This window comes from Myotis myotis, unplaced genomic scaffold (genome assembly GCF_014108235.1).
Source record: "Myotis myotis isolate mMyoMyo1 unplaced genomic scaffold, mMyoMyo1.p scaffold_m19_p_3, whole genome shotgun sequence".
Taxonomy (NCBI): Eukaryota; Metazoa; Chordata; class Mammalia; order Chiroptera; family Vespertilionidae; genus Myotis; species Myotis myotis.
Window position 1 is genome coordinate 115,032,805 of NW_023416335.1, and position 22,867 is coordinate 115,055,671.

General features: G+C 44.0%; 1 protein-coding gene across 1 annotated transcript in view; it reads left to right on the forward strand.

The window, feature by feature from the left end:
• FLT3 (fms related receptor tyrosine kinase 3) overlaps positions 1 to 22,867 on the forward strand; it is a 79,105-nt gene that overhangs the window by 49,237 nt on the left and 7,001 nt on the right. Inside the window, exons 10-22 of the mRNA XM_036301727.1 lie at positions 2,315 to 2,418; positions 3,099 to 3,201; positions 3,478 to 3,656; positions 4,401 to 4,507; positions 4,613 to 4,745; positions 4,835 to 4,939; positions 9,927 to 10,037; positions 10,891 to 11,044; positions 13,204 to 13,286; positions 13,896 to 14,023; positions 18,889 to 19,011; positions 21,161 to 21,272; positions 22,471 to 22,570. Coding sequence (XP_036157620.1) covers positions 2,315 to 2,418; positions 3,099 to 3,201; positions 3,478 to 3,656; positions 4,401 to 4,507; positions 4,613 to 4,745; positions 4,835 to 4,939; positions 9,927 to 10,037; positions 10,891 to 11,044; positions 13,204 to 13,286; positions 13,896 to 14,023; positions 18,889 to 19,011; positions 21,161 to 21,272; positions 22,471 to 22,570 — 1,542 coding nt within the window. The remainder of the gene's footprint in view (positions 1 to 2,314; positions 2,419 to 3,098; positions 3,202 to 3,477; positions 3,657 to 4,400; positions 4,508 to 4,612; positions 4,746 to 4,834; positions 4,940 to 9,926; positions 10,038 to 10,890; positions 11,045 to 13,203; positions 13,287 to 13,895; positions 14,024 to 18,888; positions 19,012 to 21,160; positions 21,273 to 22,470; positions 22,571 to 22,867) is intronic.

A 22,867-nucleotide genomic window follows, 5' to 3' on the forward strand; every position in this document is an offset into this window, starting at 1 on the left:
TCTCCTTTCCCATTTTCCCTACCTTAGGCAACACTCATCTTTTCATGCTCTGTTCAAGTCTAAACTTTTACTTCTCTCCTAGCACTTCCCACATTATACTAGTACTGTAACTGCTTATTGACTTGCCTGCCTTCACCACCAAACTGCAAATTCTGTGAGAACAGAAATCTATTTTTTCTAACTCACTGTTGTGTTTCTGATTCCTCCCACAAATAGGCTCTACCAATGATGGTAGAATGAATGAATAAATGCATGAATGAATGAATGAACGAATGAATGAATTCCTGGGTTACAACACTGCCTCCAGATTTCATTCCAATAAAATTTTCCGACTGCCATCAGTCTAAATTAAGGTACTGTCCCTGATAATTCTCCCCTGCTCAGGATCCATAGCATCTTCTGCTTTCTCTATTAGATCTAAATAATTCAGCTGGGTTTTCAAGTCCTTCATCACTGGCTTTCCCCTACCCATTTAGCCTTCTTTCACCCCCTCTCCCCTCACATTTCAACAAGCACCTCTGCTCAGTCCATTGGCCTCCCCATTACTCTCCTTTAATAAGGCCGTATGAATTCCCATCTTATCTCTAAGTCCTGCCCTTTCCTCCTCATTGGATGTCTGTGCTTAATGCCCTCTCGTTAAAACGATCTCATCTGGCCCTAGCTGGTTTGGCTCAGTGGATAGGGCTTCAGCCTGCAGACAAACGGGTCCCGGGTTCAATTTTAGTCAGGGGCAAGTGCCTCGGTTGTAGGCTCCTGGCCCTGGTCAGGGGCATGCAGGAGGCAACCAATTGATGTGTCTCTCTCACATCAGTGTTGCTCTCTGTCTCTCTCTTTCCCTTCCTCTCTCTCTCTAAAAATCAATGGAAAAAATATTCTCGGGTGAGGATTAAAAACAAACAAAAAAACACCTAATTTATCTTTGAAGACCTAGCTCAAGTCCCACTTCTATAAAGCCATTGGAACTTGGCTTATCTATACTGTCCTCTGATCAGTTCATCTTCTCTTGGCCTTATTTTATTGTTTAATGTTATAACTATTCTGTTTATGTAGGTTTTGCCCATCTACCTGTATATGATATATTTGAGGACAAGAGCCATATTTTATATGTTTTTTTGCATCCTATATGTCTCCTAGTTTATGGCTGGCCTCCACTCCGGGTCTTCCTGTTTACATTTCTACCCTACCCCTATGTAGTCTTTTAAAAAAAGACAAACAACAAAAACTTCAAGTAGTCTGTATAGAGGAAGCCTCATTAAATAACTTCTGAGAAAGCCTTGGATTTTTTTAATCTAAGGAAAACTTTATTTCTGTGAACAAACCTTCATTTTATTAATTTTTAAAATTGATTTTAGGGAGAGGGGAAGAGAGAGAGAGAGAGAGAGAGAGAGAGAGAGAGAGAGAGAGAGAGAGAGAGAGAAAGAGAGAGATATGTTGATTTGTTGTTCCACCTATTTATGCATTCATTGGTTGTTTCTTATATGTGCCTTGACCAGTGATTGAACATGCCACCTTGGTGTATACAGAAGATGCTCTAAGCAACTGAGCTACCCGGCCAGGGCCTGAACTTTCTTTTATCTTGTCAATGCATGAAGGCATATTCAACACTATCCCTACCTTTCCTACACTATCCTACATCCCACTACAATAGCCAGCATCCTATACACATGGTAGACATGGTGGATAACCCCCAAGATCAAGTTATCCATGTCAAAATGTGTTGAGTGCTTGATGAGCACTCCAAGTGGATACTAGAGCCTGCTGAGACTGCCCAAAGATTTTGTACAAACGCAGTTGATGTGAGCCCTCATCACTGTTAATTACTATTTAAGTTAAGGGTTCTTCATAGGTCTTGCTTTGGACCAATGCTAGAGAGCCATTCTTTTAGGAAGTAAGGGAGTTACAAGCTCCTCTACCTACAGAGGTTTTCCATATTTCTGGGAAGTTGGACTAGTCCAGAATGTGTGGAACAGTAGGGTTGGGAACCTTCTTGTCTCTCTGAGGAGCCCAGTCTAGATCAGTGTGTCTCAACTTTTAATTTGCATATGAACCACATTAAAATACAGACTCTGAGTCAGTAGGTTCCGTTGGGGCCTGAGATTTTGTATTTCTAACAAGCTCCCAGGTAATACAGGTGCTGATGCTGCCTGTCCACGGACCCCACTGTGAGTAGCAATAGCCTAGTATACAGACACCTCCTTGTCCATTGAACTTTAGAGAGTGTCTCAAGGGAGTTCCCTCCCATGCACACCATCATTCGTTTCAGCATCTCCTGTAAGAATTGGGCTAAGTCTGTTTTTAATTCTTTTCCAAACAGCATATCTAAGTTTTGCAACCACAAACACCAGCCAGGAGAATACACCTTCCATGCAGAAAATGACGATGCCCAGTTCACAAAAATGTTCACGCTAAATATAAGAAGTAAGTTAAATTATTAAGAAATTTAATTTAAGTCTTATAACTCCTTAACTACTTATTAACTTTGACCAGAAAGAGCTAAGTAATGGTTTAGAAACAATGCTGTAAGACTTTTTATATACTGAAGCGATTTGAAATTTTACTTTCGTGCCTACTGGCTTCATTTATACATATTTCTCTTTCTGTGTTCATCCTTTGAAGCTAAGAGACTTATTCCATGTCTGTAAATGTGTTTAATGTTGTGACTATTGACTTTAGTACTTTGAAAGATCATGTTAAGGAAAGGCTGAAAGTCATATTACCTGCCATTTCCTTGTTTTAATAATTTTTGTTTCTCTGATCTATGAAAAGACGGGAATACATTTTATTGGATTTTTTGCAGATGCTTCTGAAGCTAAAAATCGTTTTGAGGTGTTCACGTATTTAAAAGTATACACCTTAGCTCTCTATGGAGCCTAGCAATGGGGAAGTGGTGTTCTGCAGGTCAGCGTAGGGCTGCCTATGCAGAAGGTTACATGCCTGGGAAAGAGGGAACAAGCAGAGGTCTTGCATCATTCTGCATGAGACACCTCCCAGAAGCATAAACTTCTCAGAGTAAATGGGCAGCCTATATGAAACTGACTTTGAAACCATTTGGAAAGTACTATACTACATGAGCCTATTTTTCATGTTATTCTCTACAGGGAAACCTCACGTGCTGGCCAATGCATCAGATGCATCTTGTTCCTCAGATGGATATCCATTACCATCTTGGACCTGGAAGAAGTGTTCAGACAAGTCTCCCAAGTAATAAAGACTCTGGTATCTCTTACATTGGAAGAACATTAAACACACTCTCCCTGACATATTGGTTCTCTCTCATGAATACAGTTCAAGAAGAAATGGCTAAGTGTTTAAAATGCTTACCTTCTGAGTCCACCATAATTCTACATGGTCATAGATTATGTCTGATAACTTATGATAGAGGAATCTCTTTTTGAGCTCACGAGAGAAACCATGACTTCCAGTCTGAGGACAGCCCCACCTAGCTAACCTACTTCTCTGTCTGCCGTTTCTTTTTAGCTGCACAGAAGAAATCACAGAAGGAATTTGGAATAGAAAGGCTAACAGAAAAGTATTTGGACAGTGGATATCGAGAAGTACACTGAACATGAGTGAGGCCATCAAAGGGTCCCTGGTGAAGTGCTGTGCGTACAATTCCCTGGGCACATCTTGTGAAACAATCCACTTAGGCTCACCAGGTACACAGCAGCCACTATTGTAACAAACCACCTCCAGGAATTCCCCACTAGGAGTTAGTGCCAGTTCATTTTTATTGGGGGAATTTTTCAAGAACCTATAGGCTCAGCATGTGATGCAAGGCGGCTTTCTGAGTCAGGCAGGAATCCCCAGTGAACGCACACCGCTGCGTAGTTCAGGGGCAGAGTGACTGTTGTGTCAGGTTATTAAGACCAGGAGTGATGTAGGTAGAACCATCAATTCCCAGAACAGTGAATATCTCCTGAAAGACCCAATTTTAGAAAAATAGATTTAGTAATTTGGAGCGGCTACCATTTTCCCTTTTGCTTAATCTCCTTATTTGCCCTTAGCTTGCTGTTTTATAATTTTTAGTTTTGTTTTTTAAAGCCATCCTAAGTTAATCTTGAAATCCGGCTGCCTACACTTACCATGCAGAATCGCCAGCATCCTTTAACGAAGTTTTCCATATTCATACAATAGAAAGTCTTAAGTATCTTTTTTTAATCTGACTTGTCTATCCCGTGGGTTTAAATAGATGTAATTCTTACAATCCTAAGAATGGGTTCAGGATCACGGACAATTTTCTAGGAAGGAAACTATTCCTTTATACTACCGTCGCCTGATTTTCCATGGGGAGTGGAATATTTGCAGGAGCGTGTAAGCTAGCAAACTCAAGCAGGATGCATGAGATCAAGATGAGCGTTCACTGTCATGTCAATCAGGAATCCTAAACTTTTTTGTTGCAGGACCCTTCCCTCTCTTCCAGGACAACATCTCATTCTATGCCACCATTGGACTCTGTGTCCCTTTCATGGCCGTTTTAACCATGCTCATTTGTCACAAGTACAAAAAGGTAAAAAATCCTACCCCGAACCCCCAACTCAAAGGGAAACGTTTATCATGGTTTCCTAGTTCTGAAGATCTGCCTGTTACTAACAGACTCATTTCATCTCTGAAGCAATATAGGTATGAAAGCCAACTGCAGATGGTACAGGTGACTGGTTCTTTGGATAATGAGTACTTCTACATTGATTTCAGAGAATATGAATATGATCTCAAATGGGAGTTTCCAAGAGAAAATTTAGAATTTGGTAAGAATCAAATGTTCCAGATGTTTCCATAGCATTTCATTTCTGTGGGAAAATCTTGAACTTGTACTCATTCACCATTTCTCTTGCAGGGAAGGTGCTAGGATCAGGTGCTTTTGGGAAAGTGATGAACGCAACAGCTTATGGAATTAGTAAAACAGAAGTCTCCATCCAGGTTGCTGTCAAAATGCTGAAAGGTACAGTGGAATGATAGCCACAGAGATGGGTGGTACAGGCTCCACCTCCTCTTCTCTTTCCCATCTTTTTTTGTGGGTACTGCTCGCCATTCTTCAAAGCTGAAAAGGAAGTGAGTCCGGGTTAATATCAACCAAATCATGAATATAAAATGGAAGCCAGAATCCAAAACTCCACCTCTTCTTCCTCTTCTCTTTGTTTAGCGCTTTTTTTTTGGTGGTGGTGGTCGGGGGGGGGGGGGGGGGGGGGGGGGAATGGGAGGGGTGGGAAAGCTTCGGTATTTGGGAATACTGTTGCTACAGGCATATGTCATTTCTGCCATTTTGACATAGACTCTGGGGAGAAGAGCAAAGTGGAGCACTCTGTATCGTTTCTCACTCCTTACTCTATCCACTCGCATCTGGCTCACACCTTCACCCCTCCCCTTAGTCTTGCTCACTTGGCAAGATCCCTTGCCCCCCACCCCCCCACCCCCGGCTTTTGCTAAGGTGGTCAGTGACCTCCAATGAACTAAAGTCTATTGGGCATTTTTAAGTCCTCATGTGACTTGAATTTTTAATAAACAGGCAGGATTGACTTTTCTCCATCTTTAAATGCCTTTTTTCCTTTGGTTTCCATGTCACCATTTTTTCTGGTTTCCTCCTACTTGCGGACTGCTTCACAGTCCTTTGCTGTCTGTCTTCTGCCCAGTTCTTTATGTGGTGTTCTGGAAGGCTCGCTCCTGAGTCCCCTTCCACTTTCCCTCCACGTGCTCACCACAGGCCGTCTCAACCACACCTGGGACTTTACCCTTACACCAGTGTTCTCATGGCCGCATCTTTCTTCTAAGCTTCAGGATCATGTGTCCAAATGCTTGGCTGTCTCAAAAGTCCCCTTAATTCAGCTCATCCAAACTGAACTCCTCCAACCCTTCCCACACAATTGGGCAAACCAGAAATCTAGGCCTCATCCTTGAAACTATCCCCATTCTAACACCCAGAAGCTATTCCCACCAGGTTTCTGCTTAGTGTCTTTCAGCCCATCCTCTCTCTTATCTTTATCACCACCATCCTAGTCCAGCTTCATCTCTTCTGAATAACCGCCATGGCTTTCCAAGCAGCTACCCGACATGCACTCCTGCTTCCTTTCAGATTCTCCATGCCGAAGCCCAAGTGATGGTTATGAAACGCAAAGCAGACCTTGTCATTTTCCTACCTCACATTTCCAGTTGCTTCAATTACTCTTAAAATACACTACACAGTCCTGCATGGTTTGGCATCTGTTCACCGCTCCACCCTGAACTCTCGGCCTTCTTTCAGTTCCTCCAGAGCCCAGTGCCCCCTCCCATCCCAGAGCCTTGCCCAGGCTGAGCCTCTCTGCTCACCCTTCCCCTTCCACATTGTGCTTGCCCACTCCTCCTTCAGATCTCGGCTTAAATATCACTTCCTCAGGAAACTTTCTCTCACACCAAAGATGAGATCAAGTTTCTTGCTAGATGCTGTCCTAGATCTCTGTAGACACCCCCCCTCCCACACACACACATAGAATTTATCACAATATGTAATGATGTTTATGTTTAATTACACAATTAATGTCTCATGTGCCACATTAGTCTGTATGCCTTACGAGGGCCGGGTCTGCATCTGTTTGCTGTGGTCTTTTCTTCCTTGGTTTTTGCCCTTTTTATTCTTTCAATATAAAATGTTCTCTCTACTTCCTCACTGTGCATTCACCTGATTAATTCCTATTTTTCCTCAGTCTCAACATAGACATTTGGTGTCCCTTCCCTTTCCCTTCGAAGGCTAGGTTCAGTGTCCCTCTGGTGTGACCCCACAGCACCCTTACATTCATTTGCTGTATTGCATTTACCATACTACTAGAGGCCCGGTGCATGAAATTTGTGTACAGATAGGGTTCCTTGGCCTGGCCAGTGATCAGGGTCGATCAGGTTCCCTGCCTCCCGGCCTCCCTGCCTCCTCCTTGCCCCCCTCCCTCAGCACCCTGCCACTGGTCGCCTGCCATGTTTCGCGCCGCCCCCCTGGTGGTCAGTGCACATCATAGTGAGCGATCAAACTACCAGCCTCTTGATCGAACTCCCAAGGGGACAATTTGCATGTTAGCCTTTTATTATATAGGATATTGTAATTGTTTGTTCATGTCTTCCTTTTCCAGGAGACTCTAAGCTCCAGGAAGGCAGGGGCTGTGTCTTGTCTATCATTTATTCCCCCAGTGCTTGACACATGCTTCATACACAGTAGGCACTCAATAAATATTTGTTCAATGAATGAATGAATGTTAAGTAATAGTTATGAAAGTGCTTTGAAAAAGTTAAGCATGCCATGAAATGTATTATTTTGGTTATGAGGAATAAGACACAAACATTCAAAAGCCACATGTCCCTGTACAACCTGAAGCAGAAGAAAACATGAGGTTCTAGTGGGCCACAATGCACAAGTGAAGGATTTCATGCCCCAGACAAGATGTTGGAAATAAGACTGCCCTGGCAGCATTGATGCTCTGGAAAAGACATCATAAAGGCTAGGATGTCCTCCAGGACAAAATAGTATCTAATAAAATAGACCTGGAACTATCTAATACAACCTTCATTGAATGTAAAGAAAAGTAACTATGTTTATAAGAAATAATAAATTAATAGAGGGATGAGTGCCTGGTGCCTAGAACTTGGAGAGGGAAGTCCAAAGATCCTGTCGTTGCCTCTAAGGCTCCAGCACCCACCTGGGCCAGGGTGCCCTGACCAGCTGGCATTTCAGCCTCAGTGAGACAAGACCTTTGAGTTCCTCAATAACTACCCTCATGCTATGCATCTAAGCAAAATTATGAGTACAAACTATCTAGACTTTTCTCCAGGGAGAGAATACATAGACCAGTGGTTACATTGTAGCCTATTCACCAGTTATATTTCTCATTATTAATTAACTAGAGGCCCGGTGCACAAAAATTTGTGCACTTGGGGGGGGGCAGGGGGGGGTCCCTCAGCCCGGCCTGTGCCCTCTCGCAGTCTGGGACCCCTCGGGAGATAAGGACCTGCTGGCTTAGGCCTGCTCCAGGGTGGCAGAGGGCAGACCCAATCCCTAGGTGCAGCCCCTGGTTGGGCTCAGATCAGGGCTGATTGGGGAGTTGGGGCGCCACCCCCTGTCATGCACAGAGCAGAGCGGATTGGGAGGTTGTGATGCCACCCTCAGTCACACTCAGGGTAGGGCCGATTGGGGGGTTGGGGCACTGCCCCCTGTCACACTCAAGGCAGGGTCAATGGGGAGGTTGTGGCGCCACCCCCTGTCATGCACAGAGCAGGGCCAATCAGGGGGTTGGGGCGATGCCCCCTGTCACGCACAGAGCAGGGCCCATCAGGGGGGTTGGGGCTCTGTACCCTGTCATGCACAGAGCAGGGCCCATCAGGGGGTTGGGGAGATCCCCCCTGTCATGTACAGAGCAGGACCCATCAGGGGGTTGGGGAGCTCCCCCCTGTCACGCACAGAGCAGGGCCGATCAGGGGGTTGAGGTGCCACACCCTGTCACACTCAGGGCAGGGCCGATGGGGAGGTTATGGCTCTACCCCGTCACACACAGAGCAGGGCCCGTGGGCGGGGGGGGGGGGGGGGCTTGGGGCGCCTTCCCCTGTCACACACAGAGCAGGGCTGATCAGGGGGTTGGGGCGCCTTCCCCTGTCACGAACAGAGCAGGGATGATAGGGAGGTTGTGGCCCTGCCCCCTGCCACACACAGAGCCGCAGGGCGATCAGGGGGTTTGGGCACTGCCCCCTGTCACGCTGATCCCGGTGGCGGGAGGCCTCGCGGCTCCGCTGATCCCGGTGCTGGGAGGCATATTACCCTTTTACTATATAGAATAGAGGCCTGGTGCATGGGTGGGGGCCAGCTGGTTTGCCCTGAAGGGTGTCCTGGATCAGGGTGGGGGTCCCCACTGGGGTTCCTGGCCAGCCTGGGTGAGGGGATGATGGCTGTTTGCAGCTGGTCACACACCCTTCAGGGTGGGGGTCCCCACTGGGGTGCCTGGCCAGTCTGGGTGAGGGGCTGAGGGCTGTTTTCAGGCTGGCGGATGACTGAAGCTCCCAACTGCTCCTTTTTTTCTTTTTTCTTTTTTTATTCTGGGCCAGCTTAGCTCTGGCTCCAGCTCTGAGGCCTCTGCTGCTGAAAGCAGGTATCTGGTTTGTTTGGGTTCTACAATCGAAACACTGTATCAACTCCAGCTCTGAGATCCCGGCTGGCTGAAAGCAGGTTTCTGGGGTTTTGTTTAGCTTCTATATTTGTAACAATGTTTCAAACTGCAGGCTCAGAGGCCTGCAAGGCAGGCGGGGAACGTTGGAGTCCTCCGTCACTGAAGCAAGCAAGCCTCATGTTAGCTTCAAGCTGCCTGGCTGCCGGCCACCATCTTGGCTGGCAGTTAATTTGCATATTGCCCTGATTAGCCAATGGGAAGGGTAGCGGATGTATGGCTAATTACCATGTTTCTCTTTTATTAGATAGGATGAGTCTCTTGAGAACTTGGTTAGTGGGAACTGGTCCTTTTGACCTTCTCAACATTGGGTCCACTTACAAATTTAAGGTTGTAGACCTGGGTGCCAACAACTAGAGCCAACCACCTTCACTGACATTCCTAGGTTGTTTCTCTATGAATTCAACAAATTTAGGAGGCAAAAAAAAAGAGAAAAGTTTTTCCCTTCAGCATATGTATTAACTTCTGTGAAGGAAAAGCTATTTATTATTATTTTGTTTTATTTTGATTTTTGAGAGTCAATATTAAGAATTTTTATTTTGGTAGAGGAACATCCAATAGAAAGGCACATTGTTAAATTCAACTTTTAAGTTATTGTAATTTTTGAACTTGTCGTAAAACACAGGAATTATTCAAAATTTATGTAGTAGTTTACATATTTTAACAATTTTTATGCAAATCTACTCTGAACTGAGGAGAGTTTTAACTTATCAAATGACCTAAAATTCCTGTTTTACGTTGATGTTCTTCCATTGGCAGAGAAAGCAGACAGCTCTGAAAGAGAAGCTCTCATGTCTGAACTCAAAATGATGACTCAGCTGGGGAACCACGAAAATATTGTGAATCTGCTGGGGGCGTGCACACAGTCAGGTAATCAATTTCCCCTCAAAACTCCTAATCAAACACAGGTTAGCCTGAGGACAAAGAGGAAATTCCTTCTCACGTTTCCTCTTTTCTCAGTCACAGGGAGGTCCTCAAACCCAGGTGGAGTGAGACATGAGTAAGCAGATGGGTCAGTAGAGGATGCCTCTCATTCTTGAGATATGCCCCACGATTCTAACCCACTTAAAAACACTCACCACACCGCAGGTACATTCTGTGGGTTCTCCCTCTACCTTTTCTCCCGCTGTGAAGGACTGCCGAGCTTGGCCACTGCCCCAGTGGGCTGCTTCAAAGAAGCACAGCCAAGATGGGATTTCAAACTTTATTTTCCTAGAATTCAATGGAACACGCACGCCTGATTCTTTCACTTCTGCCTAGCAATACCCAAACCATGTGTCCCAGGGTCATTTTTTCTGGGACAGCTGGCATGGGACTGGGTCAAAAAGAAGAGCGAAATGGAACTGGGAGAGGATTAGGGATAGTTCCCCTCTTCAGGAAAACCATCAGTCAGCATACTAGTATATTTACCAAGTGCTCATCATGCAGCGGACATATTTGCAATTGCAAGCTGGAGAATCTAGGTGGACAGTGGTTATTGGTGAGGCTGCATGCACAAGGGCCCAAGTGGAAGGCAGGAAGGCACTATTTTACAGAGGAGTTTGAGTGAAAGCTGAAATTGATTTTAAAGGATAAGAAGAGATAGGCTCAGAAAAAGTTGTACTCTCCCAAAATCAGGGGAGAAGTGAGCTCTCACAGAGTGTAATATGTTCCCTGCCACACAGACATTTGGAAAAATTCCTGGGTGTTTGTCTACCTACAGTTAAAACTGTCTCTATTTCAGGGCCAGTTTACTTGATTTTTGAATATTGTTGCTATGGTGATCTTCTCAACTATCTAAGAAGTAAAAGAGAAAAATTTCACAGAACATGGACGGAGATTTTCAAGGAACACAATTTCAGTTTTTACCCCCCTTTCCAGTCACATCCAAATTCCAGGTAAGAGAATAGGTCAAGGTTTCCTGGTTATGCATTCTAGGACGCATACAAAGTATGATGGTTAAACACCTTCCCCTCCTTCCCCCCGCCCCCCCCCCCCCGCCACCACACACACACACACACACACACACACACACACACACACACACACACAGACTCAGCTGGCTTCTACAGGCTACACTCCAGCATTGTGGAGTCTGTGGGTCCTAAGACCTAGAAAAGTCACTTATCTTTGATAGAGTTTCCCTGTTGATTTGAAACAATGGAGCCTTTCCTTCATTACAGCCACTGTAGCTGAGCCAGTCTCTGTCCACCTGTGCCTAAATCACACCTGATACACATATTTAGTTTTGGGAACGGTGAGTTATTCAATCCTCCTTGCCCTCTGGTTAACTTGTAAGTATTGGTAAAAGAATGAACACATTTCCAAAGTCCTGGGCATGTTTGAAGAGGTCCCGGGGGAGTATTGCACAAAAGAGCTCTAACCTCATAAATTGGATTTGAAAAAATAAGCTAGATCCATTGACATAATGTGATGGGGACAGAGTAAAGCTGTGGTAGCATTTGTCTCAGTGCTCTGCGCTGTGTATTCCACCATCCGTGGGAATCCTGACTCCCGGCACTGGCACAGTCCTTGTTTTGGAGTGCATGGACAAGGGCTGCAGAAGTGTTGTGGGATGCTTGCCCTTATTCTTGGCAATGTCTTGCTGATTGCTTGAACATCGTAGCTCTATAACACCGTTCTCTGAATTCAGAGTTCACAGGCATTGTGATGGAATCATTCCTGGATCCACAGTGCTTTCCTACTTCCCTGCGTATGTGAAAGCTCTCCATTGTCCGAAAGGCGCATTTGTCAGAGGCTTTTAACATTACTGGGGGACTTTTGGAGGGTGCTTTTGAGATCAAGCTTTGCTTTCTTAGCAGATGTTTCGGTGCAGGCCTTTGGCTTTCTAAGGTCTGGGACAACCCAGCGTCAAAAGCTGTAAGGCCCCACAGAGATCCCCACGTACGTCTTTAACCCTTTACCGATTTATGCCGGTCACACTAGTCCTCCCTTTTATACTCACTTCTCAGATCATATTCTAAAACTGAGACAATTCTCATGTCATCCGCATTCTAGAACAGAGTTGGTCCTGCTGAGTCAGATGTGTGTGATCAGCAGTCCCTGGTTAGTAATAACCAAGGCTGGCGAACTCAGTGCCTTTGATTCAGTCTGTCACTAGGTTATGAAATGCACTGAAACAGTTACTTTTGGAATATTTGTGGCCTGAACTCTTTAAGCCATTTTCAAAGATATGGAAACTATAAGTTGGGGTAAACTTGTATGCTGGAATAAATTGAATCATTGTCTGTATATAATACATAGAAAGTTCCTCAGTGAAGAGTTCTATATACCATAAAAGAGATCTGCATTATTACTATTTATTAATTTCACAAGAAAAGGAAACGAGCTTTGCAAAGGTCACCTGGAAAAAAGGAGGATGGTAGAAAATGTAACGTTCCCTGAAGAAGATCTGTGTTACTTGAGCTGTCACAGGGAGAGGGAGCCAAGTTTAGAAACAGAAGACTAAGGTGCAGGCGCACTCTTTACTAGCTCCATGATTTCAGCAAATCATCTTCATCTCACCAAGGTTAAGCTTTTTTGGTTAATCCTCACCTGAGGATACTTTTTCCAATGCTTTTCAGAGAGAGTGGGTGGGAGGGAAGGAGGAAGGAAAAGAGGGAGGGGAGTTGGAAGGAGAGGCGGGGGTGGGGGAGGCGGGGAGGTGAGAGAGACACATTGACTGGTTGCCTCCTGCACACGACCCCGAGTGGGAATCAAACCCACGACCTACACACTGAGCAACACCGGCAAGGGAAAACCTAAGTGTTCTTTTATAAAATGTGACTTTGATGCCAGCTTGTAGACTTGTGGTAAGGATTGAGTGAAGTCATCTTTGAACTGTGACTCCATACAGATACCAAACCCACTCTTCCCCCAGTTAGACCGGCTCAATTACACAGATGTTTTTAATTCCATAAAAAATGGACAAGTTGATGCTGTGCTTTTAATTTAAAAGCCCGTTTATAATTAGAATTAATTTCTTTGATGAATTGTATTTTTAAAAAGTGTCTACTCGGAAGAACATAAATAATGAAATAACAATTTTTTTAAATAGTATGCCTGGTTCACAAGAAGTTCACATACACCAGGACACAGACCATATCTCAGGGTTCAATGGGAATTCCTTTCAACCCAAAGGTAATATTTTATTCTGATTAGTAGCACTTAAAAATAGAAATGGATAAATGAGTTCTGTTATCTTTTTTTAAAAAATGTGTAGATGCAAAAGCATATTTTACATTGCTACTGTTATCTACAGGCTCTATGAATGTATATTTGCTTTAAAAGTAGTTAAAAAACAGTTTATGTATTGTGAATTTTATGTCAATATTTAACTAATAAACACTGGGAGCTCTTTATTTGGTCAGATTATTCTTTTTAAAGACATAAACTAATTAGAGTCATGCCATTACCTGGTAAGTGGAGAAGATGCTGAGTTCTGGAGTCAGGCAGAGTGGGGTTAATCTCTGGTTCCTTTATTTTCTGGCTGGATGACTTTGGATAATTTATTTAACCATCCAAGTCACAATTTTCTCATTTGTAAAATGGGCCAAATGATACTTCCCTCATCAGACTATTAAAAGGATCAAATGGAAAACATTAAGTATACAATATGGCTCCTAAAATGGGCTGCCTTGCTAGTCTTGGCACCTCACCTAACTGTGGCCTTAATAACCTCCTCATAGAGATTTACTAAGGCAACTTCTTAGAGTTTTGGCAAAAATGAGGACCAGTTCTATTTTACAGATGAAGTTGAATATGAAAACCAAAAAAGGTTGGAGGAAGAAGAGGACCTGAATGTACTTACATTTGAAGATCTTCTTTGTTTTGCTTATCAAGTTGCCAAAGGAATGGAATTTCTGGAATTTAAGTCGGTAAGCTTGTTAAAGAAGAAATTAACAATAACAAAAGATAATTTTGAAAAAGATGTACTTTTTTTCTTGTTTAACTTTTATCCCTTAGTCTTGTCACCTGTTGAAATCATCTAGAATGTTATCTGGCTCTTGGCTAATCTATATATATAAAAGGCTAATATGCTAAGTGTCCCTCCCACCATCTCACCAGTCGCTATGATGTGCACTGACCATCAGGGGGCAGACACTCAACGCAGAAGCTGCCTTGACGTGCATTTGCCATTTACAGAGAAACGGCACCGCGGACCTGGTACTGACAAAGCAACGCTTGGCTTCCCCCAAGTGGGACACAGGCCCCGCCACCCCCCCAAATCACAGCCCACCAAATCACAGCCAATGCTGCCGAGACCCCATGGCACAAAATGCAGCCCATAGCCTAGCCCAGCCCAGCCCAGAAATGGTGGTTGTGGGCACTGAGTAATGATATCACATACCAATGCCCAGCTTCCTCTCCCTAGCTACTAACCTCCTTGCAGTTTCTTCTGCCCAGTTTCTTCTATAACTTGCTTTATAGCCAGGTGGAAACATTTACACTTTAACCAAATGTCTGTGAAGCGTTTTCCCGTGCCTCATCTCATTTGATCCTCACAGAAGTCCTGGAGTAGGTATATAGGAGACTTGGTGGAATCCTATTTTCTTTTTATTATCCAGAAAATGGAGATTTAGAAAGTTTAGAAACTTGACCTAACTGAAAAGAGGTAAGAAATGGTGTACCTCGAAAATGACTTCAGGTTTTCTCACTGTGCAGAATATAGTCAAACACTGCTGCAGTTAAATATTTTACCCTTTGTTCTCCCTGCATGATCTACAATAATAATCTGCTTCATGTTGATATTTACTGCTGTGTTGCTGACAGTTTCCTGAAAGGGAAGTTGGGGTGCTTCACTGGGCTGGAAAAAGTTTAGCTACATTAGAAAGCAAGTCTAATTAAACAAGTTTATTCTATATCTATAAAAGGTTAAGTTGACTCGTGCATGCGTGATACATATAAAGCTCTCGCTGGCGCCAGTTGCATATGTATGTTTCCATTTGTCATTGTCGATCATGAATTTGGTTGACACTTCTATTATAGAGAAAGGGCGAATAGTGATATTAAAATATTTCTTCTAATTTCTTTCCTTTCAATGTGCACGAATTCGTGCACCAGGCCACTATTATAGTACAAAGGCTCAGGAGTCCTTCTTAGATAATGGTAATTATAACTCTCCCAGGCTACCCTGACATGTCCAGACAGGAAGTCCTCAGGAATCCCTCCTCACAACAAGGTGTAGCAGTGTTGGTCCTTTCTTACACACTTCAGGTTGTCAGGCTGTGCCTTACACATGGGCCCTTGACCCAGGGGGTGAGAGGCTCAAACACAGAGTTCTCTGCTCTCTAAGCCAGCCACCCTGGGTGCCTTCGTCCATTTCGCAGCATCCTGCTATGGGCAGCAGCCCTGGAGACCTACCTACTACCTCCTTTGCTACTAACCCATGATCCTTCAGGGCTATGAGGAGAAGGCCCTGGAGCCTGCCTCCAACCATGGCCTCTACCTCAATTTTGTGATCTTTCTATAACTGCCTTTCAAGCCTGCTGTTCCCTGACAATTCAAGTGTCTCCTGCCTACAAGCAGATTTAAGCCATTTCTTCAGCTACTTTCTGTCCTCATTTGCTTGCCTTCCATTATCTTCTCTTTATTTCCCAAACTTTTTTCCTCTTTTTTTTTTTGAGTCTTTTATTTTCTTCCTCCCTCTCTCCTCCACTTTCCTCCCTTTGACTCCTTTCTCCTCTTTCTCCCTGAGTTTGGAGAGAATAATTTCAGCTATATTTTTCCTTTAAAAAAAAAAGTAGTCTCTAATACAATGTTACATGTCAGTTACATCTCAATTTTTAAAAAGAGTAACATGAAATAAACCAATAGCTTGGAAGACTAGAAAAAATTCTATTCATAATAGCAACTAAACCTATAAAACATCTTAAGATAAACATAAGAAACATCCTATGTAATAAAAGCCTAATATGCTAAGTGTCCGGTCCATGGTTTGGCCATTCAACCAATCAAAGCGTAATATGCTAATGATATGCTAAGGCTACTCAACCGCTTGCTATGACATGCACTGACCACCAGGAGGCAGACAGTTGACTGGTCAACCAGTCACTATGACGCATTGACCACCAGGGGGCAGACAGTCCACCAGTTGACCAGTCACTATGATGTGCAATGACCACCAGAGGGCAGATGCTCCAACTGGTAGGTTAGCTTGCTGCTGGGCTCTGGCCAATCAGGACCGAGTGAGATGGGCTGGACACGCCCTGGAGTCCTCCTGCAGTTCCTCCCCAGCTAGCCAACCTCCCGCATTTCTCCCCGGCCCCAATCGTGCACTGGTGGGGTTCCTCGGCCTGGCCTGTGCCCTCTCACAATCCAGGACCCCTCGGGATTTGGAGAGCCGGTTTCAGCCCAATTCCACAGAGGGAGCGCTGCTCAGCCAGAACCCGGGCTCACAGCTGGCAAGTGCAGCGGTGGTGGCCAGAGCCTCTCTTGCCTCCATGGCAGTTGGACATCCTCTGAGGGCTCCTGGACTGCAAGAGGGTGCAGGCGGGTTGAGGGACCCCCCCCCCAAGTGCACGAATGTCGTGCACCAGGCCTCTAGTCTTTATATGAAAGAAATCTGTGAAACTTTACTAAAGGGCAAAAAACAAACTCCAGATAAATTAGTTCTGCTATATTCATAGGAGGGAAAGTCAATTTTCTCCAAATTAATCTGTATATAGGGGTAGGCAAAAGTAGGTTTACAGTTCATATGTGAAGCGACATGCAGGTTATGATTATTACAATAGCCTCATTAACTATGTGTTATAAGTACTCACAACTGTAGACCTACTTTTGCCCACCCTGTATTTAGCACAACCTCAATTAGAAGTGCAAAGATTTTTCCCCCCTCGGGGATATTAAAAGTACTTATTACCTTCTTTTCTCTTCTTTTCCAAATTTGGACATCCTTGCTCAATAGTTTTTAAAAATTACTTTCGCACCGTATTTTCTTGCCCTTCATCTCTGAGGTACATTCTTCTCTTCATCTTCCTTCCTGCTGTTGGATTCCCTTTGTCCGAGTTTTGTTATCTGTGTAGTTCACCTGCACGTCAACAGCTTTCATAGGGATCTTTGTAGATGTTGGAGGGTTATCCACCTGGATCGTCTGGCCTGGTTGGCTGTCTGTAATTAAGTAATACTCAAACTGCTCACAACTGGAAGTCAAGGAGCACTGCTTTTCCCCTCTGGGCTTGTAGTAAGAATGTTTTGAAGAATATTCAGTATCTTAGGCCCTCTTCCCTCATTTTCCCTGTAGGCCTTCCCCTGAACCACGATGGTACTGTCTCCTGTCTTTGTCCCTCTCCATTCTCTGTGATGCCCTCAAACATTGCTTGAGCACTGGCTAGTGCTAAGCGCTCTGCTAAGTGCTGAGATACAATCAGAGCTCATCACTGTTAGGGGTGAGAGAGACCAGGAGTCAGGCAAATCAGTGCTTATGTTGGAGCATGATAAACACTGTGTTCTAGTAAAACCTGGGAACCCAGGGCAGGGACAGGCACAGTCAGGCCTGAGGGAGGGAAGGCGGTGCAGAAAAGCCTTTCTGAATGAAGACCAGCAGGGAACATGGGATGAGGTCAGAGTATGGAGTCAGAGGGAGTTTGTTGAGAAAGATTGTGGGTTTAAACATGTTGAATGTGAGATTCTTTGGGCAAAAAAGTAGACACTTGGCTATGCCTCTCTAGAGCTCAAGGGAACTGTTTGGGTTGGAACTAGAGATCTGGGGGCTGGTGGTTGCATCCCTGGGTTTGGACGAAGTGGCTCAGGGGAGAATGTGGAACCACCGGAGCAGTGGGAAGGAAACGGGTGAGTGACCTGCAGAGCTCACAGAAGGAAGGCCCCGGAGGAGGGCCGGACAGCAGTACCACATTCCCGGGGAGGTCAGATCAACTCTCGGCTGGATTGGCGCTGTGCAGGTCATCTCTGGGCTTAGCTAGAGCAGCCTGGGCAGACCATTGGGAGGTGGGAGGTGGGAGGTGGGAGGTGGGCTGCAGGGGTTTGGTGGGGAAGTGGGTGAAATGTAAATGGAGCCTGCAAGTGGACAGCACTCCCAGAAAACTGGGTAGGAAGGAAGGAGAGCTACAGGAATTTGAGTCTTTATGGCTTTTGCTTTTATTTTTTAAGTTATTGAAGACAGACCTTTGGACCTTTGCTACTAGTGCCCTGTTCCTTTAAAAATTTTCCTTCTTAATTTTCTTGACAAACCATTTGGATTAAAGTTATATCATATTTTAATTCAGGGATTTTTTTTTTCTAATTCCACTACAGTCAACCTTCCCAAGCTTATTTTTAGTATTCTTTTCCGAATGTTTTCTTTGAGGTTACTCCATTTTATTGCCAAAGCCATTTCCAGTCAGAAAAGTGATTGTTTCTCCATCACTGCAATAAGAGTGCTGGAAGACAGCTCTGAAAATCCCTTTGGGAGCTCAGCAGAGGGCTGCGTTGTGTCTCTTATTTATAGCAAGATACAACATCGACTACGTTTGATCTCCTTTCTAAGAACCCATCCCCTTTGGCCTCTGAGAATGTTCCATAAGCAGCACAATGTCTGCAGCCACAGTAGCTGGAGATTCGGGCCCTGGGTTCACCAGCTGACTTGGTTACACTTCATGGTGACTGCTCATGACCCAGCAAAGATAAGACACCGCGTGAACTATGCATGCTCTCATCTGTGACTCCTGCTGAACTCAAAGCCAGACGAAAGGTTGCCGCTGTGAGACTGCACCATGGCAGATAACTCCCATGTCATTCCTTACAGTGTGTCCACAGAGACCTGGCAGCCAGGAACGTGCTGGTGACCCGTGGGAAAGTGGTGAAGATATGCGATTTTGGATTGGCTCGAGATATTATGAGTGATTCCAACTACGTTATCAGGGGCAACGTGAGACTGCTTTTCTTACACGTTTTTCTTCCGTTATTTTGTGTTTTGTCATTGTCATGGTGAACATGTACACTCACTGCAGTGTTGATTAATATCCAAATGTGTCCTTAGAGCAGTTTGCTTTCTTATGCTGAACAAATTTTCTGCAGCTTCAGGGAATATTTCATCTGTAATAAAGTTGGAGCAAAACAGTAACACATCTATCCTGGGGCTTGTCAGAATAGGTCAGTTAGGGACCTTTGAGTGCAAGCCACACTGAACAACAAATCTCATTACTTGCATTTATTTCAGTTCCCTTAACTATAAAGTGACTGTTGAGTTACGTTTCCAATGATGGGAATAACTAATAGTTACAATAAAGTACTTAATGTAAATCAAATATTAAATATAAATTTCTATAAGGCACAATATGTAAGTTAAATATTAGTTAATGAATACTTTTCATCCTATTACTATTACACAGGGAAACCTAGAATATGACTAAATCTACTTGTTTAAAAAACTGAGGATAGGTGTGTTATTTATAAGAAAAGTATTAGAAATACTAGATGAAAACATTGAGTAGTTGAAAGAGTATGATTGTTAGGAATTACACCTGGATTCAAGCCCCTGTTCTTCTTCATTGGGGCTCTTCATTTTTGGGGTTTCTAGCTGCTTTATTGTCCCTCCTTGTAAAATAGTAACAAATGCCGGTATCATGCTTACTGTGTGCTAAGTGCTGTTCTGGGGGCTTTACATATATTAATTCAGTTAGGTCAAAAGTACCCGTTTGTGGGTGAGGAAACTGTATCACAGACACGTAACTAGCCCGTGACTACACAGCCCAAAGATCAGAGTGTGAAGGGCCTGAGCCTGAGTCTCTGTATAACCAGGATGGATGGTGCAGTGCTTCCCATGGGGAATATACACTGATCTCAGCATCGTTGTGGGAATGAACCAGTAAAATCCTCATGAAAGCTCCTATCCAGGGTAAACATCCAATAAATGCTAAAAAGCAAATTCAACTCTCTCTCCACTAGACTCAAATGATCGCCTGAGCTGATGTTAGATCTGTGCCTCATTGTAGCTGAAGTCACAAATCTGATGAGTGCTCACCTACGGCTTACATTTCTTCTGTAGCACAAAATGGCCGGTCCATTTTAAATCCACTCTGAATGGGTTTATAGAAGTTTCTACCCTACTAGTTGGTGGTCTCTTCTGTAAGAAGCTGAAACACATTTGCAACTCCAAGTAATTCATTCAGTTGATCAAATTAGCCAGGCTAGCCTGCTTGGTTCTATCAGTTCATCAGTTTATGGAGGATTTAAGATAGGGTTTCTATCTTGAGTTTTGATTTTACTTGACAGAATAAATGTGCACCGCGAAGGTTTCCCTAACCCATGAAGAAAAACTATTACACAATGCTCTTCGTCCCCGTCTTGATTCTAATCTGAGGCTGTGCTCATTTAAAACCTCTGTTTCATGCTACTGGAAATTATTAAAGCCACAGAAGCCAGCCTGCTATCATTTCTGGAAGTGATGACATATGCTTCCTTCACCACATTCTTGTGGAGAGCATTTTCACGGAAATTCTTCCAAGAAATGCTTTAACAGAATAATGCACTGATTCATTAGTATCCATTCACTTCCAGGGAACTGACTGGCTACCCCTTAATGCAGTGGTTCTCAACCTTCCTAATGCCGCGACCCTTTAATACAGTTCCTCATGTTGTGGTGACCCCCAATTTCATTGTTACAAATTGAACATAATTAAAACAGTGATTAATCACAAAAAACAATATGTAATTATATATGTGTTTTCCGATGGTCTTAGGCGACCCCTGTGAAAGGGTCGTTCGACCCCCAAAGGGGTCGCGACCCACAGGTTGAGAACCACTGCCTTAATGCAAAGTATCTACTGTTAAGCTTTTCAATTGCAAGCACAAGTTTTTGTTCGAGATAAGTTTTAAAGAAATACAGGCGGGGTTTTTCTTAAGGCTACTATGTTAGAATGCTAATTTGAAATGAAACACTGCCCATGAGGAATATGATTTTCTCAATAAAGCATTAAGAGTGGCCTGAGGAAGATCAAATTTATCTTCTAGCTCACGAGAGACAAGAAGTATTTGTCCATGGAAAACTCACCATTGATCTCTTGGATTTTATACAGGCCCGCCTGCCTGTGAAGTGGATGGCTCCTGAAAGCTTGTTTGAAGGGATCTACACAATTAAGAGTGATGTCTGGTCATACGGAATATTACTCTGGGAGATATTCTCGCTTGGTAAGTTTTGCAGTTTGCTGCCCTCTCTGGGCACTGGGCTTCTGGACAGTCTGTCTTTCTGTGCCCTCCTCAGCTCCTAAGTCAAAGAGCGGATGAAATGCCACCTGGAACGCGCCCAGAGCTCCCAAGTCTTACTTCTGTTGCAGCACATGCCACTTGATGTTTTATTTACTGGGGTTAATAGTTCTGTCTTCAGCCCATTACCTGCTTGACAGCTGGAACTGTGACTTGGCCCAGTAGCAGCCCAGCACAATTCAGCGTCTGGCTCATGGGAGCTCTCCATACATTTGTTAATTGAATGAATGAATAAAGAAATGAAGAATGAGCCCTAGCTGGTTTGGCTCAATGGATAGAGCGTCAGCCCATGAAATGAAGGGTCATGGGTTTGATTCCCATCAACGATGCATACCTTGGTTGCAGGGGTCCGTACAGGAGGCAACTGATCAATGTGTCGCTCTCACATGGATGTTTCTGTCTCTCCCCCTCCCTTCCATTCTCTCTAAAAAATCAATGGAAAAATATCCTTGGGTGAGGATTAACAACAACAACAAAAAAAGAGAAGAAGAAAGAAAGAAAGAAAGAAAGAAAGAAAGAAAGAAGAAAGAAAGAAAGAAAGAAAGAAAGAAAGAAAGAAGGAGAAGGAAGGAGGAAGGAAGGAAGAAGAATGAAGGAAGGAAGAAATAGGAGGGAAGGAATGAAGGAAGGAGAGGAAGGAAGGAAGGAAGGAGGAAGAAAAGAAAGAGGAAAGGAAAGGAAATGAAAAGGAAAGGAAAGGAAGGAAGGAAAGGAAAGGAAAGAGGAACGGAAAGGGGAAGGAAAGGAAAGAGAAGGAAAGACGGGAAGGAAATGGGAAATGATGACTTCAGGTAGTAAAGGCAATGAAAGGCAGGGGAAAGGAAAGGAAGAAAGGAAAGGAAAGTAAATACGGCCAGGAACGGAAAGGGAAAGGAAAGGACAGGGAAGGAAGGGAAGGGAAGGAAGGGAAGGGAAGGGAAGGGAAGGGAAGGGTAGAGGGGAAGGGAAGGGAAGGGAAGGGAAGGGAAGGAAGGAAGGAAGGAAGGAGAGGGAAGGAGGGAGGGAGGGAGGAAGGAAGGAAGGAAGGAAGGAAGGAAGAAAGAAAGAAAGAAAGAAGGAAAGGAAAGGAAAGGAAAGGAATGAAGAATGAATAAATGTTTCTAATCCCCAATGTTTCCCTTAGGTGTCAACCCTTACCCTGGCATTCCAGTTGATGCAAACTTCTATAAACTCATTCAGAGTGGATTTAAAATGGACCAGCCATTTTATGCTACAGAAGAAATGTAAGTTCACACAGACTGTGAAGTGGCTGTAATTAGAAATGCTTAGTCTGTCTAGTTCCCAGTTCATAACAAGAAAAGTAAAACTCCTTAAAGCAAACCTCATGTGATTCCTCTTTAGAAAAGAAAACTCCCCCGTTGTGTTTGGGGGGTTTCTGAATAAAACCGAACCTTTCCTGCCCTAAGGTACTCTCACTTCTGGGTTTCAATTCCTTTGCTTGAGGGATCCTGAGTGATAAGACTCCATCTCCTGACTTCTGGTCCACATCATATTTTTTAAAATGCATTTCTGTCCATCAT